General features: G+C 32.1%; 1 protein-coding gene across 2 annotated transcripts; it reads right to left on the minus strand.

The window, feature by feature from the left end:
- Positions 1 to 1,658: 1,658 nt before the first annotated feature.
- On the minus strand, positions 1,659 to 19,317 carry LOC148610023 (uncharacterized). 2 transcript variants are annotated; one of them, XM_088541900.1, is made up of 2 exons: positions 19,210 to 19,317; positions 1,659 to 3,644 (listed from the first exon to the last, which is right to left on the minus strand). In XM_088541900.1, exon 2 carries the CDS (start codon positions 3,632 to 3,634, stop codon positions 2,312 to 2,314), a length of 1,323 nt encoding a protein of 440 aa, XP_088398026.1. In that variant the 5' UTR covers positions 3,635 to 3,644; positions 19,210 to 19,317; the 3' UTR covers positions 1,659 to 2,311. The 2 variants fall into 2 exon arrangements, with proteins under 2 accessions (XP_088398026.1, XP_088398025.1); XM_088541899.1 differs by lacking the exon at positions 19,210 to 19,317 and adding an exon at positions 3,891 to 3,972.
- Between the last annotated feature and the right edge of the window lie 6 nt (positions 19,318 to 19,323).

Below are 19,323 nucleotides of genomic sequence, written 5' to 3' on the forward strand. Positions count from 1 at the left end.
ACACCCTTATACATGTACCATCGCGTAAAAAAGGAACAATACATTGACACTATTGAGTAAAGGTGTAAATATAAAATATTATATATACTGGACGTTCTAAAAGATAAGTTCTTAGCGTTAGATTAGTTAATTTTCATATAATTTATTAATGTGAAAATACGTAGTTCAAGATCTAAAGTTAAGCGATTAAAGGTTAAATTATCAAATGAATGAGTATTCACAAAGATTAAATCTTGAGCATGTGATTTGTACATTTTAAATGATATTAACAATTTCAGGATTATGTACGGCGTGAAACATTTGTTATATTGACTTAAATCACATAGTTGGCACGCGCATTTAGACGTTTTCTGTTGCTTTTGTTGGGATCTAATTGTGCCTCGTTTTAGGTTGTACTGTACAGTTAGTTAAATTATGAAAATTCGGTCTCAATATGATGAAATAAAGCTGATTTGGGGCAATCAAAATAGAACCTTCAAAATTTTTTTTTTATTTTATATAAAAGGTACATAAATTTCTAAATCTCCGGGTAAAGTAATTTATATGAGCATTTGTGAATATTGTCATAAAAACAAGTAGCCATAGTACCATATAGCAAAAACACATTACTGAGTTTTGGAACAAATCATGGATGCATTTCAAAAACTTACAGCCAAGTGCCTATGTTTAATAAAATATCAAGCACGTTTAATGTATGGAGCTACGTAAGAGTATCTGGACTCTTACAGAATTTTACTCAAATGTAATGTGGTGGGTGCCATTGACGAAACTGGATATTATCACAGTGGAGCACCGGCATTGTCACTGCTGTCACTCCAATATTTTGTTGGAGATCATATTACAAATGCATGCGCTTTTTGTGTCTTGTTTTTTATCAGTAATTATTTGTAATTTTCTCTGTGATTCGGTCGTTTTGTCCACTTCTTGGACGGCTATATATTTTTTCAATTTCACAGCACAGAACCAAGTGATACAAACAAGTGACAAAAAATATCTTAAATGTGATTGGTTGTTCCATGATTGTGTTGAATTGCCTATAAAGTCAGATTAGGTTGCTATAAAGTCTGATTGGCTGAAAACAACGTGTGACGTTATGTTTGTTTTTCTCACGTACCAACTGGGGACGGCATAAATGGATGATGGACAGGATTCCCGAACATGACAGATATTCCAATGGAATTATAGAGAAAAAGTTTAAAGAAATCAAGGCACCATTATATGAAAAGATGAAACAAAAACGACCTACATACGCAGTGCAGCTAACAGAATAAAAAAAACCCATATAGTTTTGATACTGAGTGGAATTCAAACGTTTCAAAAAAACAATTCACTCAATTTTATTTCAACATCCGAACAAAATCGCCGAGGCCAAACTTGATATTTTCGATACTCAAATACTCAAAACTCATTATGAAAACTAAAAGTATTTTACTCTGCATCGTGTATGTAGGTTGCCACGAATCTGGATCTCTGTATTGTCCTTCAACTGTGATGCTATGATTTCATTTGTCCATATTTAAGACTTTTCCATCAAAAGATTATCTAAGAAAAGAAACATGAAGTTACGTTTTAAGCCGGTATGGCGAATCCTTCAACTACGAAATTTTCTTAACATACTAATATTTATGTTGCATAATTTAATTGTTTACACCCGAATAAACATTTTTACCATGCATTACAAATATCGAAATATGCGTCACATCGTGAAATTAAATAAAGATATTTTAAAGAATTTACAGGAATAACAGTAAATTTCAATCAATCGTATTTTTGTGAAATTACTTTTTTTTCGTATTTAAGGAGTTCTCCTTCAAAAACTAATTTTGTCAATTTAAGATCATTGTAACGATATCTTAGCAAGTGATTACAAATTTTCTCTTAAATATGTAGCCTAATACTGAATCATACATATCTGATTTTAAGATTTTACATTCTTCATAATTTCAGATTCAAGATTTACAATGATGAATAAAAAAAATAAAATAAAATGAAAAAATAAAGAAAATAATCAGCAAATTTTATTCACATACATAAAGACAATCGCTTCACATGAACTGCTGGACTCAAAATTGCACAAGCTTACAAGAAACTACAGTCCTTTGAATTGGCTACCCTTAAATATATACTGTAGTTAATTGTCAAATCCAAAAACATTAAAATAATGACAGTACATCAATTATAAGTGGGATTAAAGCCCTACATTTATAAACAAATACCTCAGTGACTAACTCAAGACAACATTGAAAAGTTGTTTTGCAAACATGAATCCTCAATGTACGCTTTTTTTGCAAAGTTTCATCTTCACTCCATGTTAGGATTGTGTGATTTTCTTTGTTCTGTCTTTCTTTTTTGCATTGCAGACCTCGCAAATATGTACGCAAAGTATTTGTTTCTCCAAAACAGTTATTTCGTCACATGCAATGCCCTTCTCAACATAAACTATGGCACAATCAAACGTTTCCTCAAGTTCTTCTATTCTTGCTTTTGCTGCATAAAAGAACATCTTTCTCCTAGCCTCCATGTCACCCATTCGTGTTATTTCTGCTAAGATCATTTTTGCCTCTGTAATATATCCGTCTGTGACATTAAAACCCCTCAGAATTTCAATATTGTTCTTCAAGCCAAGCAACAAAAAGACATATCGAAGCATGATCATACGTCTCCAGAAATTACGTACATTATCATCATTTTCCTCATCTAGACTATGTAGCGACTTGTTAACTACCTTTTTAAAAAGTTCACATGAAATGTTGGACTGAATTTTTTCCATTTGAAACATCATTACCATGACGAACATATAAAGCATGAATTCAAGTTCAGCACATACAGGGATATTTACAGAAGCCGTATATGCCTTGGAGATATATTGGTCAGCTTTTGTTAGTTGCTTTGACATTGCATAAGCAATTGCTACCCTAGGATATAGCCCTGTTGCTACTACTTCCGCATTTGAAACATCATTCGTCAAACATTTAACTTGATGAAACAATTCGGAGAGAATGTTGCCCTTTTCTGGTCGGGATTCCTCGTTCCATTCAAAATGCGATTTCCAGCGGGTAATTTCGGCATCTAACGTAGCAAAAATGCATGATACGCATTTATTTGCCATTTCCTGTAATTCCAATTGAAGATCATATCTTCTGTTGGCATTTACTTCTCTTTCCAAAGTTTGTCTGCATACTTCTAACTTTTGTTTGTATATGTCGAACATATCTTGCAGTGAACTCACCGGGCTTCCCTTGAAAACATTGTTTTGTGTATATTGCTTAAGGTTAAGATATAATTGTTGAGCCTTCGAAAATCCAGGATAAGTGTTTCCAGTCCTTCCTACTACAATTTGACAGTCCAAAGCTTCAGTGTGATATGTAAGGTGAAATACTACCGAGAGAAATTGGTCAAAAGTTAAAAGATTTGGGAATGTCCTAAATATTTCAATCCTAGCATTCTCCTCTGCATCTTTTTGTTCCGCTTTCTCTGCTTTTTGCAATAGCATCATGAAATTTTTATATTCATTTTCAGATATGTATTTGTGACTGTATAGACTAATGACAATATCTCCTGTGTCGATATTTTGAAATTTGCCGTAGCATTTTTTCAATTTCTTTAGCCAAGGCGTGACTAATTGTGAAGGCATTATGAAACTTCTATAAAGTTAAATGAAAAAGAGCTTGATTAAATAAAGCATGAAATAAAAAGAAGTTATAATATAATTATTACGTATGGACACTATGATTTTGCCCAGAACACATCATGTAATATATCCTTTAATCTACACTAAAACAAATATACGAAATAATAGCAAAAATATCATGACAAGAAATTAAAAAGTGTAAGTTCTCTGCTCGTATAATTGTTACTTCTCTTTCAAAGAAAACACCATTTGTACTTACTTTCATGGGAAAAAATGTCTCTAACATAAGAATTGATCATTTTTAAATATTAGTCCATAGTTTGGTTATTTATACCAGAGCGTAAAAAAATCAAAACAAAACAAAACAAAACGTCAGACACGTGAGTTAAAAAAAAGACAAAGTAATGTGCTCAAGGTTGCCATTCTTAATCATATACAAGTAGTCGACATTGTCATTTAAGTTATATTTTTGTCATATTCAAAGCAGTTAGAACATTCAATTAGTTAATTTGTATTTGGTTCAATTGATCGTGTCATCATCAAATTATCGGGTCAGAAATCGTCTTTCACAACTAAACAGATGTCTATTGATTATTAAAATTATAGTACAATGAGAATATTTTATTACTATGCATGTTTCGATGACACTTGTGTTAATTCACTGCAAATGAGTTTTTGTGATAAGTATAAGAAAAACAAGTATCGCTAGGTTTAAGATTTGTATGAACATTTTCTCAATATGTCTGTTTTCCATGTCTGGTCTTTGTCCCTGGATTGCATTCTTTTGATTACCGTTATAACCTTGGTTCCCTTGATTACTCTCTCAATAATAATACGTCTTCAGTAGCTGTATTTGTAAGAATAATGCAAAACCGGAAAAATATGATACACCCCCCAAAAAGGCAACATATTTTTATTTCTGTAATTAAGTTGTTATATGGGTTTATATTATGGAATGTGTAATTATTCATTCAAATCTGCCTGCTCTTAGGAAATAATCAACATTGAAAATCCAATAGATTTTATAGTATTTGAACGTCATTTACAGAGTTATCTCCCTTAATTTTGAAATCTACTGTGCATTCTATATAATTTTAATCTCCTAAGGACACGGGTTACTTAATTAATTTATTATGTATACTTAAACAAAACAAGGACAATTCTAATTTAATTTAATTAATGTAATACATAAAGGGTTGCTTGCGAAATATAAGCTCACTTGAATCTACAATGAGAACCGCAAAAAACGAGCTCTGTTTCCAGCCATTTAATTTAAAAAATTAAAACCTTTTTTGCGATAGTGTTAAAATTAAATATTTGAAAGAGAAATAAAGGGAACCAAAATTCTAACGAAAATTAAAAGACTGCAATCCAATGATAAAGACTAGACAGGGTGAACAGAAACAAACAACAAAACATACAAAACCAACATAATAAGTACAGAGAAACGCGAGTAAATGAGCAATTCGGGCTCTACGTAAAACTGGGAGAATGGACCAGGTGCACTGGTGGCGTAAACGTCCTCTGCTTTTATACAAACACCCGCCGAATTTCTCATAAAAAGTCAAGTACAGGATAGACGAAAGGGTAAAAAAAACTATATGACGCGTTGAACAAATCTGATGCAGATGGACACAACTTAACGATCTGCAGTAGTGATGTCGTCAATCTCGTAGCAACATAACGTTGTTCCAGAAGCCTAATTGGAAGAAATCTAGCGCGGTACAAAACTATATTCTTCTACATGACCACATTTATTCATTGCACGAGATCAATATATATATATATTGGCCGAGTGGTCTAGGGCGCTGGACTTAGCGCAGGCGGTGTTGCCACATATGCCACAGCGGTACGAGTTCGAGTCCTGCGGATGGAACGACAAAAATTTGCTATGCAAATCTAACATCGTTGGGAATTTTTCAGACCCTTCTATACTTATATTATCTTCCCTGTATCACATAGAGTCGTCACATTCTGAGACGTTGTATATATATATATATATATATATATATATATATATATATATCGTCTAACAATGTGACGTCTCTATTCGCTACACTGCTCTATCGGATCAATGTGATACAGGGAAGATAACTTATAGAAGGGTCTGAAAAATTCCCAACGATGTTAGAACTGTCAAATTTGCGATGCAAATTTTTGGTCGTTCCCTCCGCGGGACTCGAACTCGTACCGCTGTGACATCTATGGCAAAACCGCCTGCACTAAATCCAGCGCCCTAGACCACTCGGCCAGCTATAAAAATATAGCTTTCGCTGGCCGGGTCATTCCTTCTCGTAGGATTAATCCAGGGCTGTAACTTAGTACACGATGTATGGTAGTGAGGGACAGTTCATCTAGGTGTTATTATGTAGGATAGAGGATCAAATTAATGATGCATGTCCTACGCGTATTTTAAATAACGATTTATGAAAACAGTCAGATTTAGCATGGCATAGTCGTCCAAAAAATAGCAATTTCATTTTGTCTATATATTCATTTATTGACCAAAGTCCCAAATTACTAACACAGGAATCGGAGGGACTTCTTTTATAAAACCTGAATCTTGAGAAGTATATCTGTGCTGTTTCAAGAATATTAATATCTCGGTTTGTAAGTGGTCCCCACGTTTCACAAGTAAAAAATCCAGTAGGAGGGATTACCCGTTTCCATAGAATACTACTTGTAAGATAATTCATACCGCGTGGATTTAAACCAACAAGTTAGTGAAGTTTTTGCTTGAGTTTGTTGGTATGTTTTCAGTTCTTTGAAGTGTGTTATTTTCCATATCAATTACTGTCCCTGCATAAGTTATTTGTTTCTCCTATTCAATTACAGAATCACCCAGGTTTTATGATAATTGTTGTTTGAATTACGGTTATTTTTTGGTAGGAAACGTAAAGCACTACTTTTTGATGCATTATATTTAAGGTTTTCTTTGTATTCCGTGTACAGTCTATTCGATATTCCCTTTGGTCTCCCAGCGTCGACCCACTAACAAAGGGTCTCTCGTTGTTTGTAATGGTAATTACCTAAATCGTGTTGCTTCCAGTAAGATTTCAAAAAGGAACGAAAATGTCCATACGGAATACTCGAGTCTGCTGCTATGTGTAGAACATTTGTTATGATAGACGCATACTGCAATATCTTGTTTGTATTACGGCACGAAATATCAGGACTATGAAAGTATAAAAGTTTATTGATTTCAGTTTGAAACATTTTAAGTTCAAAATTATCTGCTTTTAACCAAACCAGCTTATGAACATAAGGTCGGCATGATATGTCACACAGCAAATAAGTATCTACTGACATATGTGGAAAATGATCAGAGTATTCACAATGACAATCATCATGAACCTTAACTAGCGGTACACAATTTGCTAAAAACTCTGGTATACATATATAATCTATCAGTGTTCTCTGTGATCGATTTTTATTTCTATATGCATAGCAAGGACCAATTCCTTTATGTAGCAAAACAGCAACCTTCATATTCCTTGTTTCAAACAAATACCTTAAAGAACTACTCTTGGTAAAGTACAAAGTATTATTCATATCAACATTACAATATCTCCCAATGATTGTGACATAATCTTCACTCAAAATATCATAGTAACATGTTAGTATATCAAGATGTTTCATGTACTCTGATTGTGGAAGATTAGTTGATGGCAAAAAAAAACTACAAATTACACAGATATCTTTGAAATTTTCAGAACTTAATACAGCTCCACATAATCTATCAGTATCAAAATCTAGCGGTTTGGTTGTTGTACCTGGCAGTTTACGTATGAATAAAGCAGTACCACTTGAACCTCTATTTGAATCACTACAATTTTTACTTATACTATAGACAACAAGAAAATCTTTATCAAAGTCTTGGAAAAAAGATCCATTGTTGTCATTTAACCAATGCTCAGTGAAAAAACAAATATCTGAACATCGCAATAAAGTTTCTTAGTAACTTGTGCCACACAAGGAACCCCTCATATTCCAACATAAAAAGTTAATCATGATAGAAAATGAAAAAAACTACTTATGAAATACGTGTATCTTAACCCCAAATTTGATTTGAATTGTTGTTGTTGTATGGTATGTATTCCCGCGAATAGAATCCTACAGGCCAAAATGACTCATCATTCACAACTTTTTCAGTCATTTTCATCAATGTTCACACGCATTGTATACGTGGATCTTCAACGCAAATCATGCTGCTTTAAAAGTTTCGTGTAAGTTACTTTAACACCATTTTTCTCAGCATAGGTAACAACAGCCTTGATCACCATATCATACGGGTTGTCACCCTTCACATTATAAAGGACAATTCGTTTTGTTTTTTTTTCTCACAACACCGATGAATATGTCTGTGTCAGTTTCTTTTGAATAATACTATTTTTCTAAACATGACCATGAGTTTTCTGTACCATCACCGATAAGCGAGATGCCATGACAATTAAATTAGAGTTTCTACACGATTGATTGTTTACAACGCGGGCATGTACTCCGGTATTGTCCCTTCATCTGAAAATCTAGTTTCTATATTAGAGAGTGTTGTGGTATATTCTAGTGAATTCTGTTTATCAACTGGCATGTGTTTATTTGGAATGGGTAGAACAGTAGAATTATCAGGGTTAACTTCCCTACTTTCTCTTACTTTTACTATATCAGAATACTGTTTCTTTTTGCAACAAACAAATTCCTTACAGAAATTACTACAGAAGATTAATTTGTAGACAATATGAAAATCCATAATTTATATTATGTTTGTAAGAAACAGAATATATTTCGATAAAATATGAATATCGGAAACAACACTTTTTGGGCTGCGTATGAAAGGAATTGTCTTAGAACCTTGGTACAAATACCTGTCTCTAAGGCAACGGTGGCGTCTTTAGATGTCTGATTTGTCGCTTCTAGACCAGACATAAATGTTAGATTAAATTTCATTATTATTTTTTTTCATTTCATCTGCCACTGTTATTTTACATTCAATTTTATTCAATTACGAACTATTTTGGCATAAATTAATCGACGCTGAATGTAAAAAGTGAAAAAAAAACAAAACAAAACAAAACTGGTCTGTCGTGTACTAGGATTTCTTTGGTGCCTCTCCCCTCGTCCGTTTCGTTGCAGGCCGTTAGGTAAACGGGAGATAGTTTATACATAAATATTTGGAATTTTTGTAATAGTGGTATAAACGGGATATTGCAACTACCATTCAAAACCTATTAGCTATGAAATATGCAACGCAAACCCCAACTGTATAAAAGTGTTCCCCTCTTGTCACCGCATTTTACACACTATCGTTAAATGTTTCTCTTTTAGTTTATGGCGAAAAGAAACACATAATAGCATATACTCCATTTACTAATTGCCTTTAGAAAGAGGCAGTTCTGAGTTACACGCGTTTTAAATAAATCTATTTTTTTTTTCGTTTGTTTATAAATTCCAAGGCTCGGTTGTGCTTTTTGTTATTTTTTGGTGTACAAATCGAAATAATATTTCTGCTGATAAACGCGTTATGGTGATGAAAGATCTAGTTTATTTTATATATCTATTGAATAATCGTCATTTTGATAAAAAAGATGTGTCATTTTAATAATTAAAAAAGACTTTTTTTACAACTAAAAAACGCCAAAAGTCTATCACAAAATCTCCTTAACGTCGACAATATCTAATTAAAAGTTATTTAAGTGAGAAAGTAATATACAACAGATCAGTATAATTATCATTTATAATGTACAATAATAGTATACACTGAAATTCTTCTTCATTAAATGTTTTAAATTTTAAATATGGACTTAAAATGTGCAGTAATATACCAGCTTCCCGCGCATGTGGTGCAGTTGTTAAAGTATACCAGAGCTAGTTGCCACAATTCTGACTTCCTAATGCGCAATTGTTTTATAAGAGACATGTATTTAGACCAAGAAAAAAAACCAAATATGTCTGATATGCTGTCTGAAGTTTTGTTTCCGGTACCCAGAAGTATTCTGTTTCAATATATCATCTGTATTGTCTGGACTACAGATTTTACCAATTCGTCTGATGGCAAATGTATCCTGTCTGTTTGTAATTCATTAAACCGTTATGGAATACTTTCCGGTTTTCCGCCTAGATATTGCCATTCAATATACCGACTTTCCTTCTTTTGACTATAATCCGTTAGAGTTTGCTTATCAGTTTAATAATTTCGTTAATATAAATTTTTCATAGTTCTTATGTGAAAGGGGAAAGGGAGACAACATCAATCAATTAATTTGATGGTACGCATGTTTAGAAATCTTTCGCCAGAAAACAATATTCTTTGTCAGCAAATACACCAAATTTGAGTCATTTACATGCAGTAGACCTGGGGTACCCCCAAAATATTCCCAGAATTCATTTTTATAAAAATTAGTACATGATATACACTAACTGTGGCGCATCAATCGTCAAATTTTAAAGAAAAATCATTGTACAGATTTTGAACAATGAAGACTAAAATATTGCTGTTTTTAGAAACCAATCATTGGCCAAACTGAACCTTATCTGGTATTGTAGGGTCATTTTGACAAAATATTTAAATAAATAACTGAATATTAAGTCAAATTCACTTTAAAAGGATTAATAAATCAGATTAAGTATGAAATTTTATTCTATCGATTTTATAGAGGAGATACTAGGCTTTAAATTTACCAAAATAACAAAAAGGGGGGCAATTGTCAGGTATTTGCTCATATAGAAACCTCTATTTTGCCCCCAAAAAAATCATAATTCAATTTTCATACAAAACGGATATTATATGGAGAATTAATATGCAAATCAATCAACAAAAATTTCTGAAAACTTCACCGTGTAGTTTATTTTAATGTTTTAATGATTGTATGGTAAGACATTAGAATATTTTTTAACAATTTATCATTATGGCTAAAATCATTTTAATATTCGATAAGGTTACCAAATATCAAATTATGATGACTTTAATCGATGAAAGAGCATTGCCGGGCACAGCTTGAGCCAACGACTGTTGCAAATTAATGTCACACAAATATTCATACTTCTACACCAAGGGACAAACTTTAATACTAAACATAGTTCAATGCTGGGTAGGGTCATATGCTGAACAACAAAATGAAAACAGAAAGCTTGAAGTCTTATAAGGAATTATAATTAAAAAGTATAGTTTTTTTTACCCTAACAGGTTAAGGAGTTATAAAACTGGCTATGTTATTGGTTAGCCATACTGTCTCATGATGAGATTATTTTCATATTTCAATTTTAATATTTTATCTAAAGGAATTTTTGACTTGCAGTAGAAGGCATCATTTCAAACGTTTTCCCATCTTATAAAAATATATTCCTCAATGTACCCATTTGAAACATTTAATCAACACTTCAAAAGAGCAAAGTTACTGGTTCTAGAAGTTGAATCCTTTCTTTGAGTTATTTCCCTTTAATATCAGTATCATTTTGAAGCTTACATATAAGGGGTCATTCAAATGCTCTGGTGACTAAAATCCTTTCAATTTGGATAACCTCCCTTACCCCAGGTCTACTACCTCAAAATAGAGATAATTGAAAATAATAATACATAATTTGGCTGTTATTTTTCTTGAACTTAACAATTTAAATCCCTTAATTAAGAAATCCGCAATCTTGAGTTTTACCACTTATTTCTTTCAATCTTTTAAAAACAATTTTGCATTTAACTGTGGAAACTGCCCCAATAAACACACACACACTTAAGAAACACATTGACAAATGGATAAATATCACAACACTTAACCTGCATGAAGGTTGCAATTATTCAAACCATTTTTGGATGAGTTACAAAAATAAATAAACTACTTCGCGACTAAAAAAGCATACAATTCCGTAAAGTTACTTTATTGAATGACTTGATCAAGAATTGAAAAAAAACCTATAATTACTAACTGTCCATCTACTTATGCGAATACAAAAAATGTGATGATCATTATGTCGAATAAAACATGTATACAGTTGGGTTAAAGTTACTTTGTAATTTCTGTCCAAGGGCAATTTATTTTGAAAGGTTCTCCGAAACAGGGATCTGTTGCTACAAGATCGAAGTCATCACTACAGAATTTTATGGTCGTCATCATGAACTCGTGGTAGAGTAATCAAGGGAACCAAAGTTATGGTGTATCCATCTGCACCACGAAAACTTATTTATTAAACGTGTCATAGTTTTCATTTCCTCTTTCGTCTACCTCGGACTTTACTTTTATGAGAAACTCGGCGGGTGTTTCTAGAAAAGCAGAGGACCCTTACCCTACTGGTGCACCTGGTCCACGCTCCCAGTTTTTAGTGGGGTCCCAGTTGCCCATTTGCTTTTTTTACTTTGAATGTATTATTTTGGTTACTTTATGTTCTTTATTGTGTTTGTTTGTCTTGCATGTCTGATCTTAACCCCTGGATTACATTCTTTTGATTTCCGCTAGAATCTTGGTTTTCTTGATTACCCTTTCCCGACTTTACCCCTGGACTTAACTTTTATGAGCAACTCAGCGGGTGTTTCTAGAAAAGCAGAGGGCGCTTGCCCTACCGGTGGTTGCTCATTTGCTTTTGGTACTTTGTATGTATGATTTTAGTTACTTTATGTTCTTTGTTGTGTTTGTCTGTTTTCCATGTCTGGTCTTTGTCCCTGGATTACATTCTTTTGATTATTGCTATAACCTTGGTTCCCCTGATTACTCTTCCAAACAATTGTTTGCATGTCTTATCTTACAGAAGATTCACAAATAGTCACAGATTTAAAGATGACTGGTATACAATATTGTTCAACAATTGTTTTTTTTAACTTTTTACAACCATACTTCTCCCGGAAATATTTGTTAACAATTTGTTAAACAAACTGCAGATTACTAGTACTTTGCTTGAAATCAGTATGTTCAATGTAGTACAATATTAAAGGTAAAATTTATGCAAACGTGCCATGATTTAGACCAATTGCATGTGCGTGAACGTAATGCACCTTATTAAAGTTGCACGTTCAATATATCACACCATGCCTGGATTTCAAAACTAGTGTTTAAAATCAATATTTTAAAGTTTAGCTGACAGAAATCAACACGAAAGATACGCCATAATTCGAACAGTAATACATGTATCAGGACCGATCAAGGGCCAATGAGGAAGTGTAAAACGTCTCAACTATGCTGAATCAAATAAGACTGAGAATGAAGAAAACCTTCAAAACACTTTATGTGTTATTTCTGTAATGTAACTAAAGATACGCAAGTGTTTACATATTTATTAGAAAGATAAAATCTCTTTCTTTAGAATATGAGATCTAAATGTATTCATGGTGTGGAATGGTAACGGACTGTTCGGGATTTTTTAAATGTTTACGTTTATTCGTGATGATATATAGCATATCAAATGAAAATGAAGTGGTTTAGATGTCCCACAACATGGAATGAGTCATATTTGTTTCTTTAATAAGCTTCAAATACCATTCATAAATACCCTTAGACAATCCAGTAATACTGCAAAAATAATTGAGTCGAGTTTACTTAAAGTCCTTGCCTTCAAAAGTCCACAAAAGGTTTTAATGGGGCACATTTGGCATATAATTCCCGTAGTTTAAAGAAATGACGGGCTTACTTTCATGCATTATAAAAAAGTTTTCATTCTAGAACGACTCTTTCTTGTTGTCAAACGTCAACATTGCTAAAATTCTTTCGGAAAATAACCATTAAGTTATCAGTATTTGGCCAATCGAGAAACAGAATTGCGATCAGGTGACTTGCGTTTCCACGAAAGAGCGTCTTTAAGGTCAAAGGGTAAAAAGCGAAACTATACCGACTGAGTCGCAAACAGAGATTATAAATGATGAAGTCGAACTACGGACCGCGCCAGTATTGTTTTTCGGTTTCTGAATGTGTACAATAGTTCCAAACGATGACGTACGTGAAAACCGTTGCATACAAGTGTAGTTCAATATACTCTCTAACGTGAGACATACGCGCCACGTGATACTTTAATATAGTAGCACGGTAAACACATAAAACGTTTTGATTGTAAAACCCTTCTTTAATACGTGTCATAATGTAATAAAAAAGTGGTACTGAATGATAGCGTATGGCAAGCCGTTATGGAATTTATTACCTATTTATTAATATCAATGAATTAATTATTGATATCAATAAATTGTCATTTATTGACATCAAGAAATTTAACATGTTTTTTCACATGTTAACGAATAAATATTAATATCAATAAATTGTACGATTTATCAACACGTTAATCATATTTATTAACATGTTATTAAATCATTTATTGATATCAATACACAGATGAATCATTAACGTGCTGATAAAGTGAGTGCCACTACAGTGGTTTAATTGTTTGAAATTGGTTATTGTATTGCATGGATACTGCCCGGCATGCATAATCCGGATTAAAATTTAATGACAAATTAATTAATACTTATTAATAAATGATTTATCAACATGTTACTAATTCATCTATTTCTTGATATCAATAAATCATTTATGCACATGTTAGATTAGATTAGATTAGATTTTATTTAGGCAATATCAGTACATTAAAAAATCTTACAATACAAATAAAACCATGACAATAGATACAGAATCATATAAATCCCTGTAGTATATTTTAAACACATGACTTGATAGCCTGGGGTAACCCATAAAGTTTTAAATAGCTTATTTCCAATGGGGTCCCAAGTTCAAAAATACAAAAAAAGGACTCATATATTTAGTAAATATATGTTATATAATAAATAGACAACAAAACATGGAATACATATAGAGTAACTAATACATAACAATTCATTATGCTCTCGATTTCTCTTGTAAATATTTTTTGACAAATGATTTAAAAGCATATTTGTTGATTATAGTTTTGATATTAGCAGGTAACCTGTTCCAATCTTGAATCGCCGAATAACAAAAAGTGTTGGTTGGAGTGTTTGGAATAAAATAATTAAAATTTGAGGAACTTCTTGTACTATTGGTATTTAAATTAAAAATTGCACATAAATATTCAGGAGCCTTTCCATGAAATATATTAAAAACATGATTTATTCCTAACTGAGACACTCTATCTGCCACAAACAACATATTCACCTTTTCTAATAATTCACAATTTACTCTTCTTCTTGGTCGAGAATGAACCTCACCACCTTATTTTGTAAAACATGTAACCTTTTAACAACCCCTTTCCTAAACTACTATGCCACGACAAACATGAGTAATCAAAATAGCATTGTATTAATGCCGTGGTGAGGGTCAATTTCGATCTCGTGTCCAAGCACTTGCTGTTTCCATATAAAAATCTCAGTCCAACATTGACTTGGTTTATAATATTAGATACAATCTGTTCACAATTTAAGTATTTATCTATATATACACCAAGACATTTGACATAATATGTAGAATCAATAACATGATTGTAACATTTCAGTCTGAAATTTGAAAAATTATTAACCTTTCTAGGAGGACCAAAAAGCATACATTCATAGATGTAAAGAAAGTTTTATCCGAAATAACATCAGAGTTTTTGTGCGTAAATAATATGGCACTACCGTCTGCATATAAAATCAATTTACAGTCATCATCTATGCTTGTAGACATATCATTAATAATGTTAAAAACAATAAAGGTCCCAATATACTGCTTTAGGACACTCCATATGTAACACCCTTTGGATCTGACATAACATTATTTATAGAAACAAATTGTACACGTTCAGTAAGATATGATCTAAACCAATCAATAGATTGTACACCAATAATTTTCGATTTAGAACATAGGATATTGTGGTCAACCGTATCAAAGACTTTTTGAAGATCTAACATAATCAAGCCTATAAAATTACCATTTTCATTGTGGCCTCTTATATAATCAACTAAATGAATAAGACAAGTATCTGTTGAATATTTACCTCTATAACCTGATTGATAGTTCAAACAAAATATTGTTTTCTTATAAAAAATTTGACAGTAGATTATTTTTTACAAGAAAACAACATTTTGTTTGAATTTCAATCATGTTTTAGAGGTAAATAAAGAGACAAATATAGAGAGAAATATTTTATAACATTTTATTAAATATTTATTAATATCAATGAAAAGGGGAATAAATTCCAAAACGGCTTGCCATAATAGTGTGGCTTGTGACTAGATAGTGATTTGAAAGAAATACCATGAGCTATAGATAATCAGAACATTTAGGCAAATTTACTGCTGTCTGTCCATCTGTCAACATCTTTTGTGTGCTCAATATCTCTTTAAAACTATACATGATTTTCAACTTGGAGACACATGTATGCTAATTAAATGTGTGCATATATAAGGTTTTATCATATATTCAGATTAAAATATAACTTTTTTGTATGTGCATTGTAAGTGTTTTTTTTTACCCTTTATCGTCAACCCTATATGGCATACCCAATATCACACCTCTAGACCTATATCGCATACTCTGTATCACACCCCTAGACCTATATCGCATGTCTTATATCACACCCCTTCACAGACAATACTTGAAGTATGGTTAAAATATATGATATATGAATATGACATGTTAAAATCTGTATGACATGCTTTATCAACCTTCGACCTATATCATCCCGCGGGCCGGTGGCCCTTTGGTGATATCTCCTATATCACAGGTTGATACAGCATGTGATACAGATTTTGACATGTAATATTCAGTATTTATCAAATACAATCTTTAGAATTGTCAAAATTTATCTTCGGTAGTTATGGTAGTACATATATGTTGTATATATATTTTTTTCTCAATATGTTAAAACTATTTTGTAATGTAGTATTGATTTACGTAAAACAAATCTGATTTCGCGAACGCAAAGCCAATAAGTATTTGTTAATTTTATTGTCTGTATGACCGATAGTCATGAAAAAGGAGCAATATATCAGTAGTCATTGAAGAATAGCAATTTTAACCAATACTTCTGCTATACACCAATATCTGTATGTATAGTACATATTTTTAACTACACGGTGAAAAAAAGTTACCACGTCTTATTGTTTGTTTACTTATATATCTTACTAGTTTCACATTTACTTCGGGTCGGGATTATTTTTTGTTAAAAAGAAAATACAATACGAAATTATATGTTATAACAGCAATATTGCACTTATACTATCCATATAAAGTTTTCTGATATATGGTATATAAGACGTAGAAGATTCGCAACTCCGTCATCCAACACATCACCACATCGATGGGGAATCCCATCATTTATTTAAGAAATAATTCATGGAGGGGGTATATTCGTACTCATTTTAACATGGATATGGCATTTATATTCGCTTATTTAACACCGAGCCACAGCAAGGTGTTAAATGAGAATATAAATGCCAAACCGATGTTAAAATGAGTACAAATCTACCCCCGGAAGGAATTATTTCTTTTCTAACATGACAAATACGGTAATTTTTGTGACTAAAATTTCCCTAGGCGTAGCAAAAAAATCGACTGTTCCGTTTAACCGCCCTAGTATGGAAGTTAATTAAGAAATAAACCACATATTCAAGTAACCCATCTATTGAAAAAGTATCAGTGTAGTATTAGATAACCTCGTCAAATCATCGCGTAAACGTTTTTAATTGAGTGTTTAGTCTCGAAGCGACAGCGAAAGAAAGAGACAGTGCGCAGGTGCTGAAGGTGGGGTTGTACCGACATATACCGTTTAACGATATGAAGACGTCATGTTAGAAATATTATTAAATCATTTGCCTGGTCAAACTATCACATGAAAACCCTGAAAAAAATCCTTTTGAATTGAATACAACCCCATTTCAGTGCCAATGATCACGTCATTTTATTATTTTCAATTGCAACCACCGAGCAGTCGTTCCAAACCTCAACGAAGGGAAGTGGTCAGAGTTTTATTTTTGGAATTGGAAAAATCGCGAAGAAGACTAGACTGTTTAACTCTATACGGTAACTCTAGAGAATTATTATTGTGGACGAGGACCGAAAAAGTGCTCTGAATTTAGCTTTATTTAGCCATTATTTAATAATTTCCGGACAAGCCGGCTGTGGAAAAAACTCAACTTGTCAAAAAATGTCAATGATTTGAGATCAACAAGTAATCACAATCACAATATTTTAATATGCCAAGCATTTTTGTGGACCCAAAAAAAAGTGGGGTGATTACTCCTTAATTTTTGGAAAATTTTGTTAATTTCATGCAGAACTTCCCTTTTTTCAAACTTCGCGGATGGGGGATTTAAAAACATTAAGTTGCTCCCAAAGGACTTAAGAAATCATTGTAATTAACCCATTTGAGGATCTCAAACTTTACACTACAACATGAATAATTTCATTTATTTTAAATCTTGCCCCTCCCCTCCTTACCCTCTCATGGGATATAATTGCAAGTTTGGCAAGCATCCAAGTCAGGCTGAAGCATTTTTGAATACCAGAAATACCAAATATACCAAGATAAAAAGACAAAATAAAACTAAGACATTGTTTCAAATATAAATACTGGAAGGGGTCTGTGGTTTTTGCTGAATATCATATTTTTTGCCATATAACTTACATGGAAGATGTTCATTTTATATGGGAAGTATTCATTTTATGGTTCAGTATTCTATTTTATCATTTCTATCTTCACTATCTTACTACAGGGATTTAACTTTCATTTTGTACAATTTTGTGAATAAACATCTTTTTTTTCTTTTCTTTTTTTTTTTAAATTGAAATCAGAATATTTATGACAGAAAATTGAACCATCTCTACTTCAAACTCCAAGGTGACATTAGGTTTGGCATTTTGTTTGTTTAAATTAATGATTTTATCCATTTATGACCTCAGCACTTTATCCATTCATATACATTGTGCATGTAGTAGATGTGTGAAAAAATATTGAGGAGGGGTTAGAAGCAGACCAAGTAAAATTGGTTTAAGGCCCTCTTTTATACACATGTATGAGATGTATGGGATGTTATGGACAATATAAATAGAAATATCAGCCTTTAAAAATAGCCACAGACATTCAAAACTAATGTTAAATTTGAATTATTGTGTTTGCCCAAAATGAACATGGCCAATGTGTAGATTAGACAATCTCAGATCTTCAACCAAAATCTTGGCATGTTTTTTTATTTAGAGAAACAATGGATTTTAAAATGTATGATATGATGAGAAGGCATGAAACTCAGAAGGAATGGACGGTTTGTAATGCTCATGCGTATCTATTTCTTGTAACCAAAGGATCAATCACATGCAACATCTTTATTTCTGAGGTAAATTTGACAATGGAAGCAGTTTTTTTTTTATAATTTCATATTCTGAAGAGAAAGTGAATTACCTGAAACTCATTCTGTTACAGAAATAAATTTGAAAACAATATTAACTTTTAGTACGCATGGTTTGCACTACATAAATATTCTGATCAAAAGCTGAATAGAAAGTTAATTACCTGAAATTCATTCTGTTACAGAAATAAATTTAAAAACAATATTATCTTTTAGTATGCATGGTGTGCAGTACATAAATATTCTTATCAAAATCTATAATTTTAATGCAGCCAATGAATGAATTTTATGTTCAAAATATCATGACGCAATGAGATACCTGAATGAAATATCAGTCCTATTCTGTACTTGAGAGGTTACTTCTTGAAACACGTGTACAGCATATTGAAATTTACAATATATAAAATTGTTATTTTTTGTATTTGAAAACGTT

The sequence above is a fragment of the Perna viridis genome, chromosome 8 (genome assembly GCF_037379345.1).
Source record: "Perna viridis isolate PV_CMFRI_1.1 ecotype Kerala chromosome 8, ASM3737934v1, whole genome shotgun sequence".
NCBI lineage: Eukaryota > Metazoa > Mollusca > Bivalvia > Mytilida > Mytilidae > Perna > Perna viridis.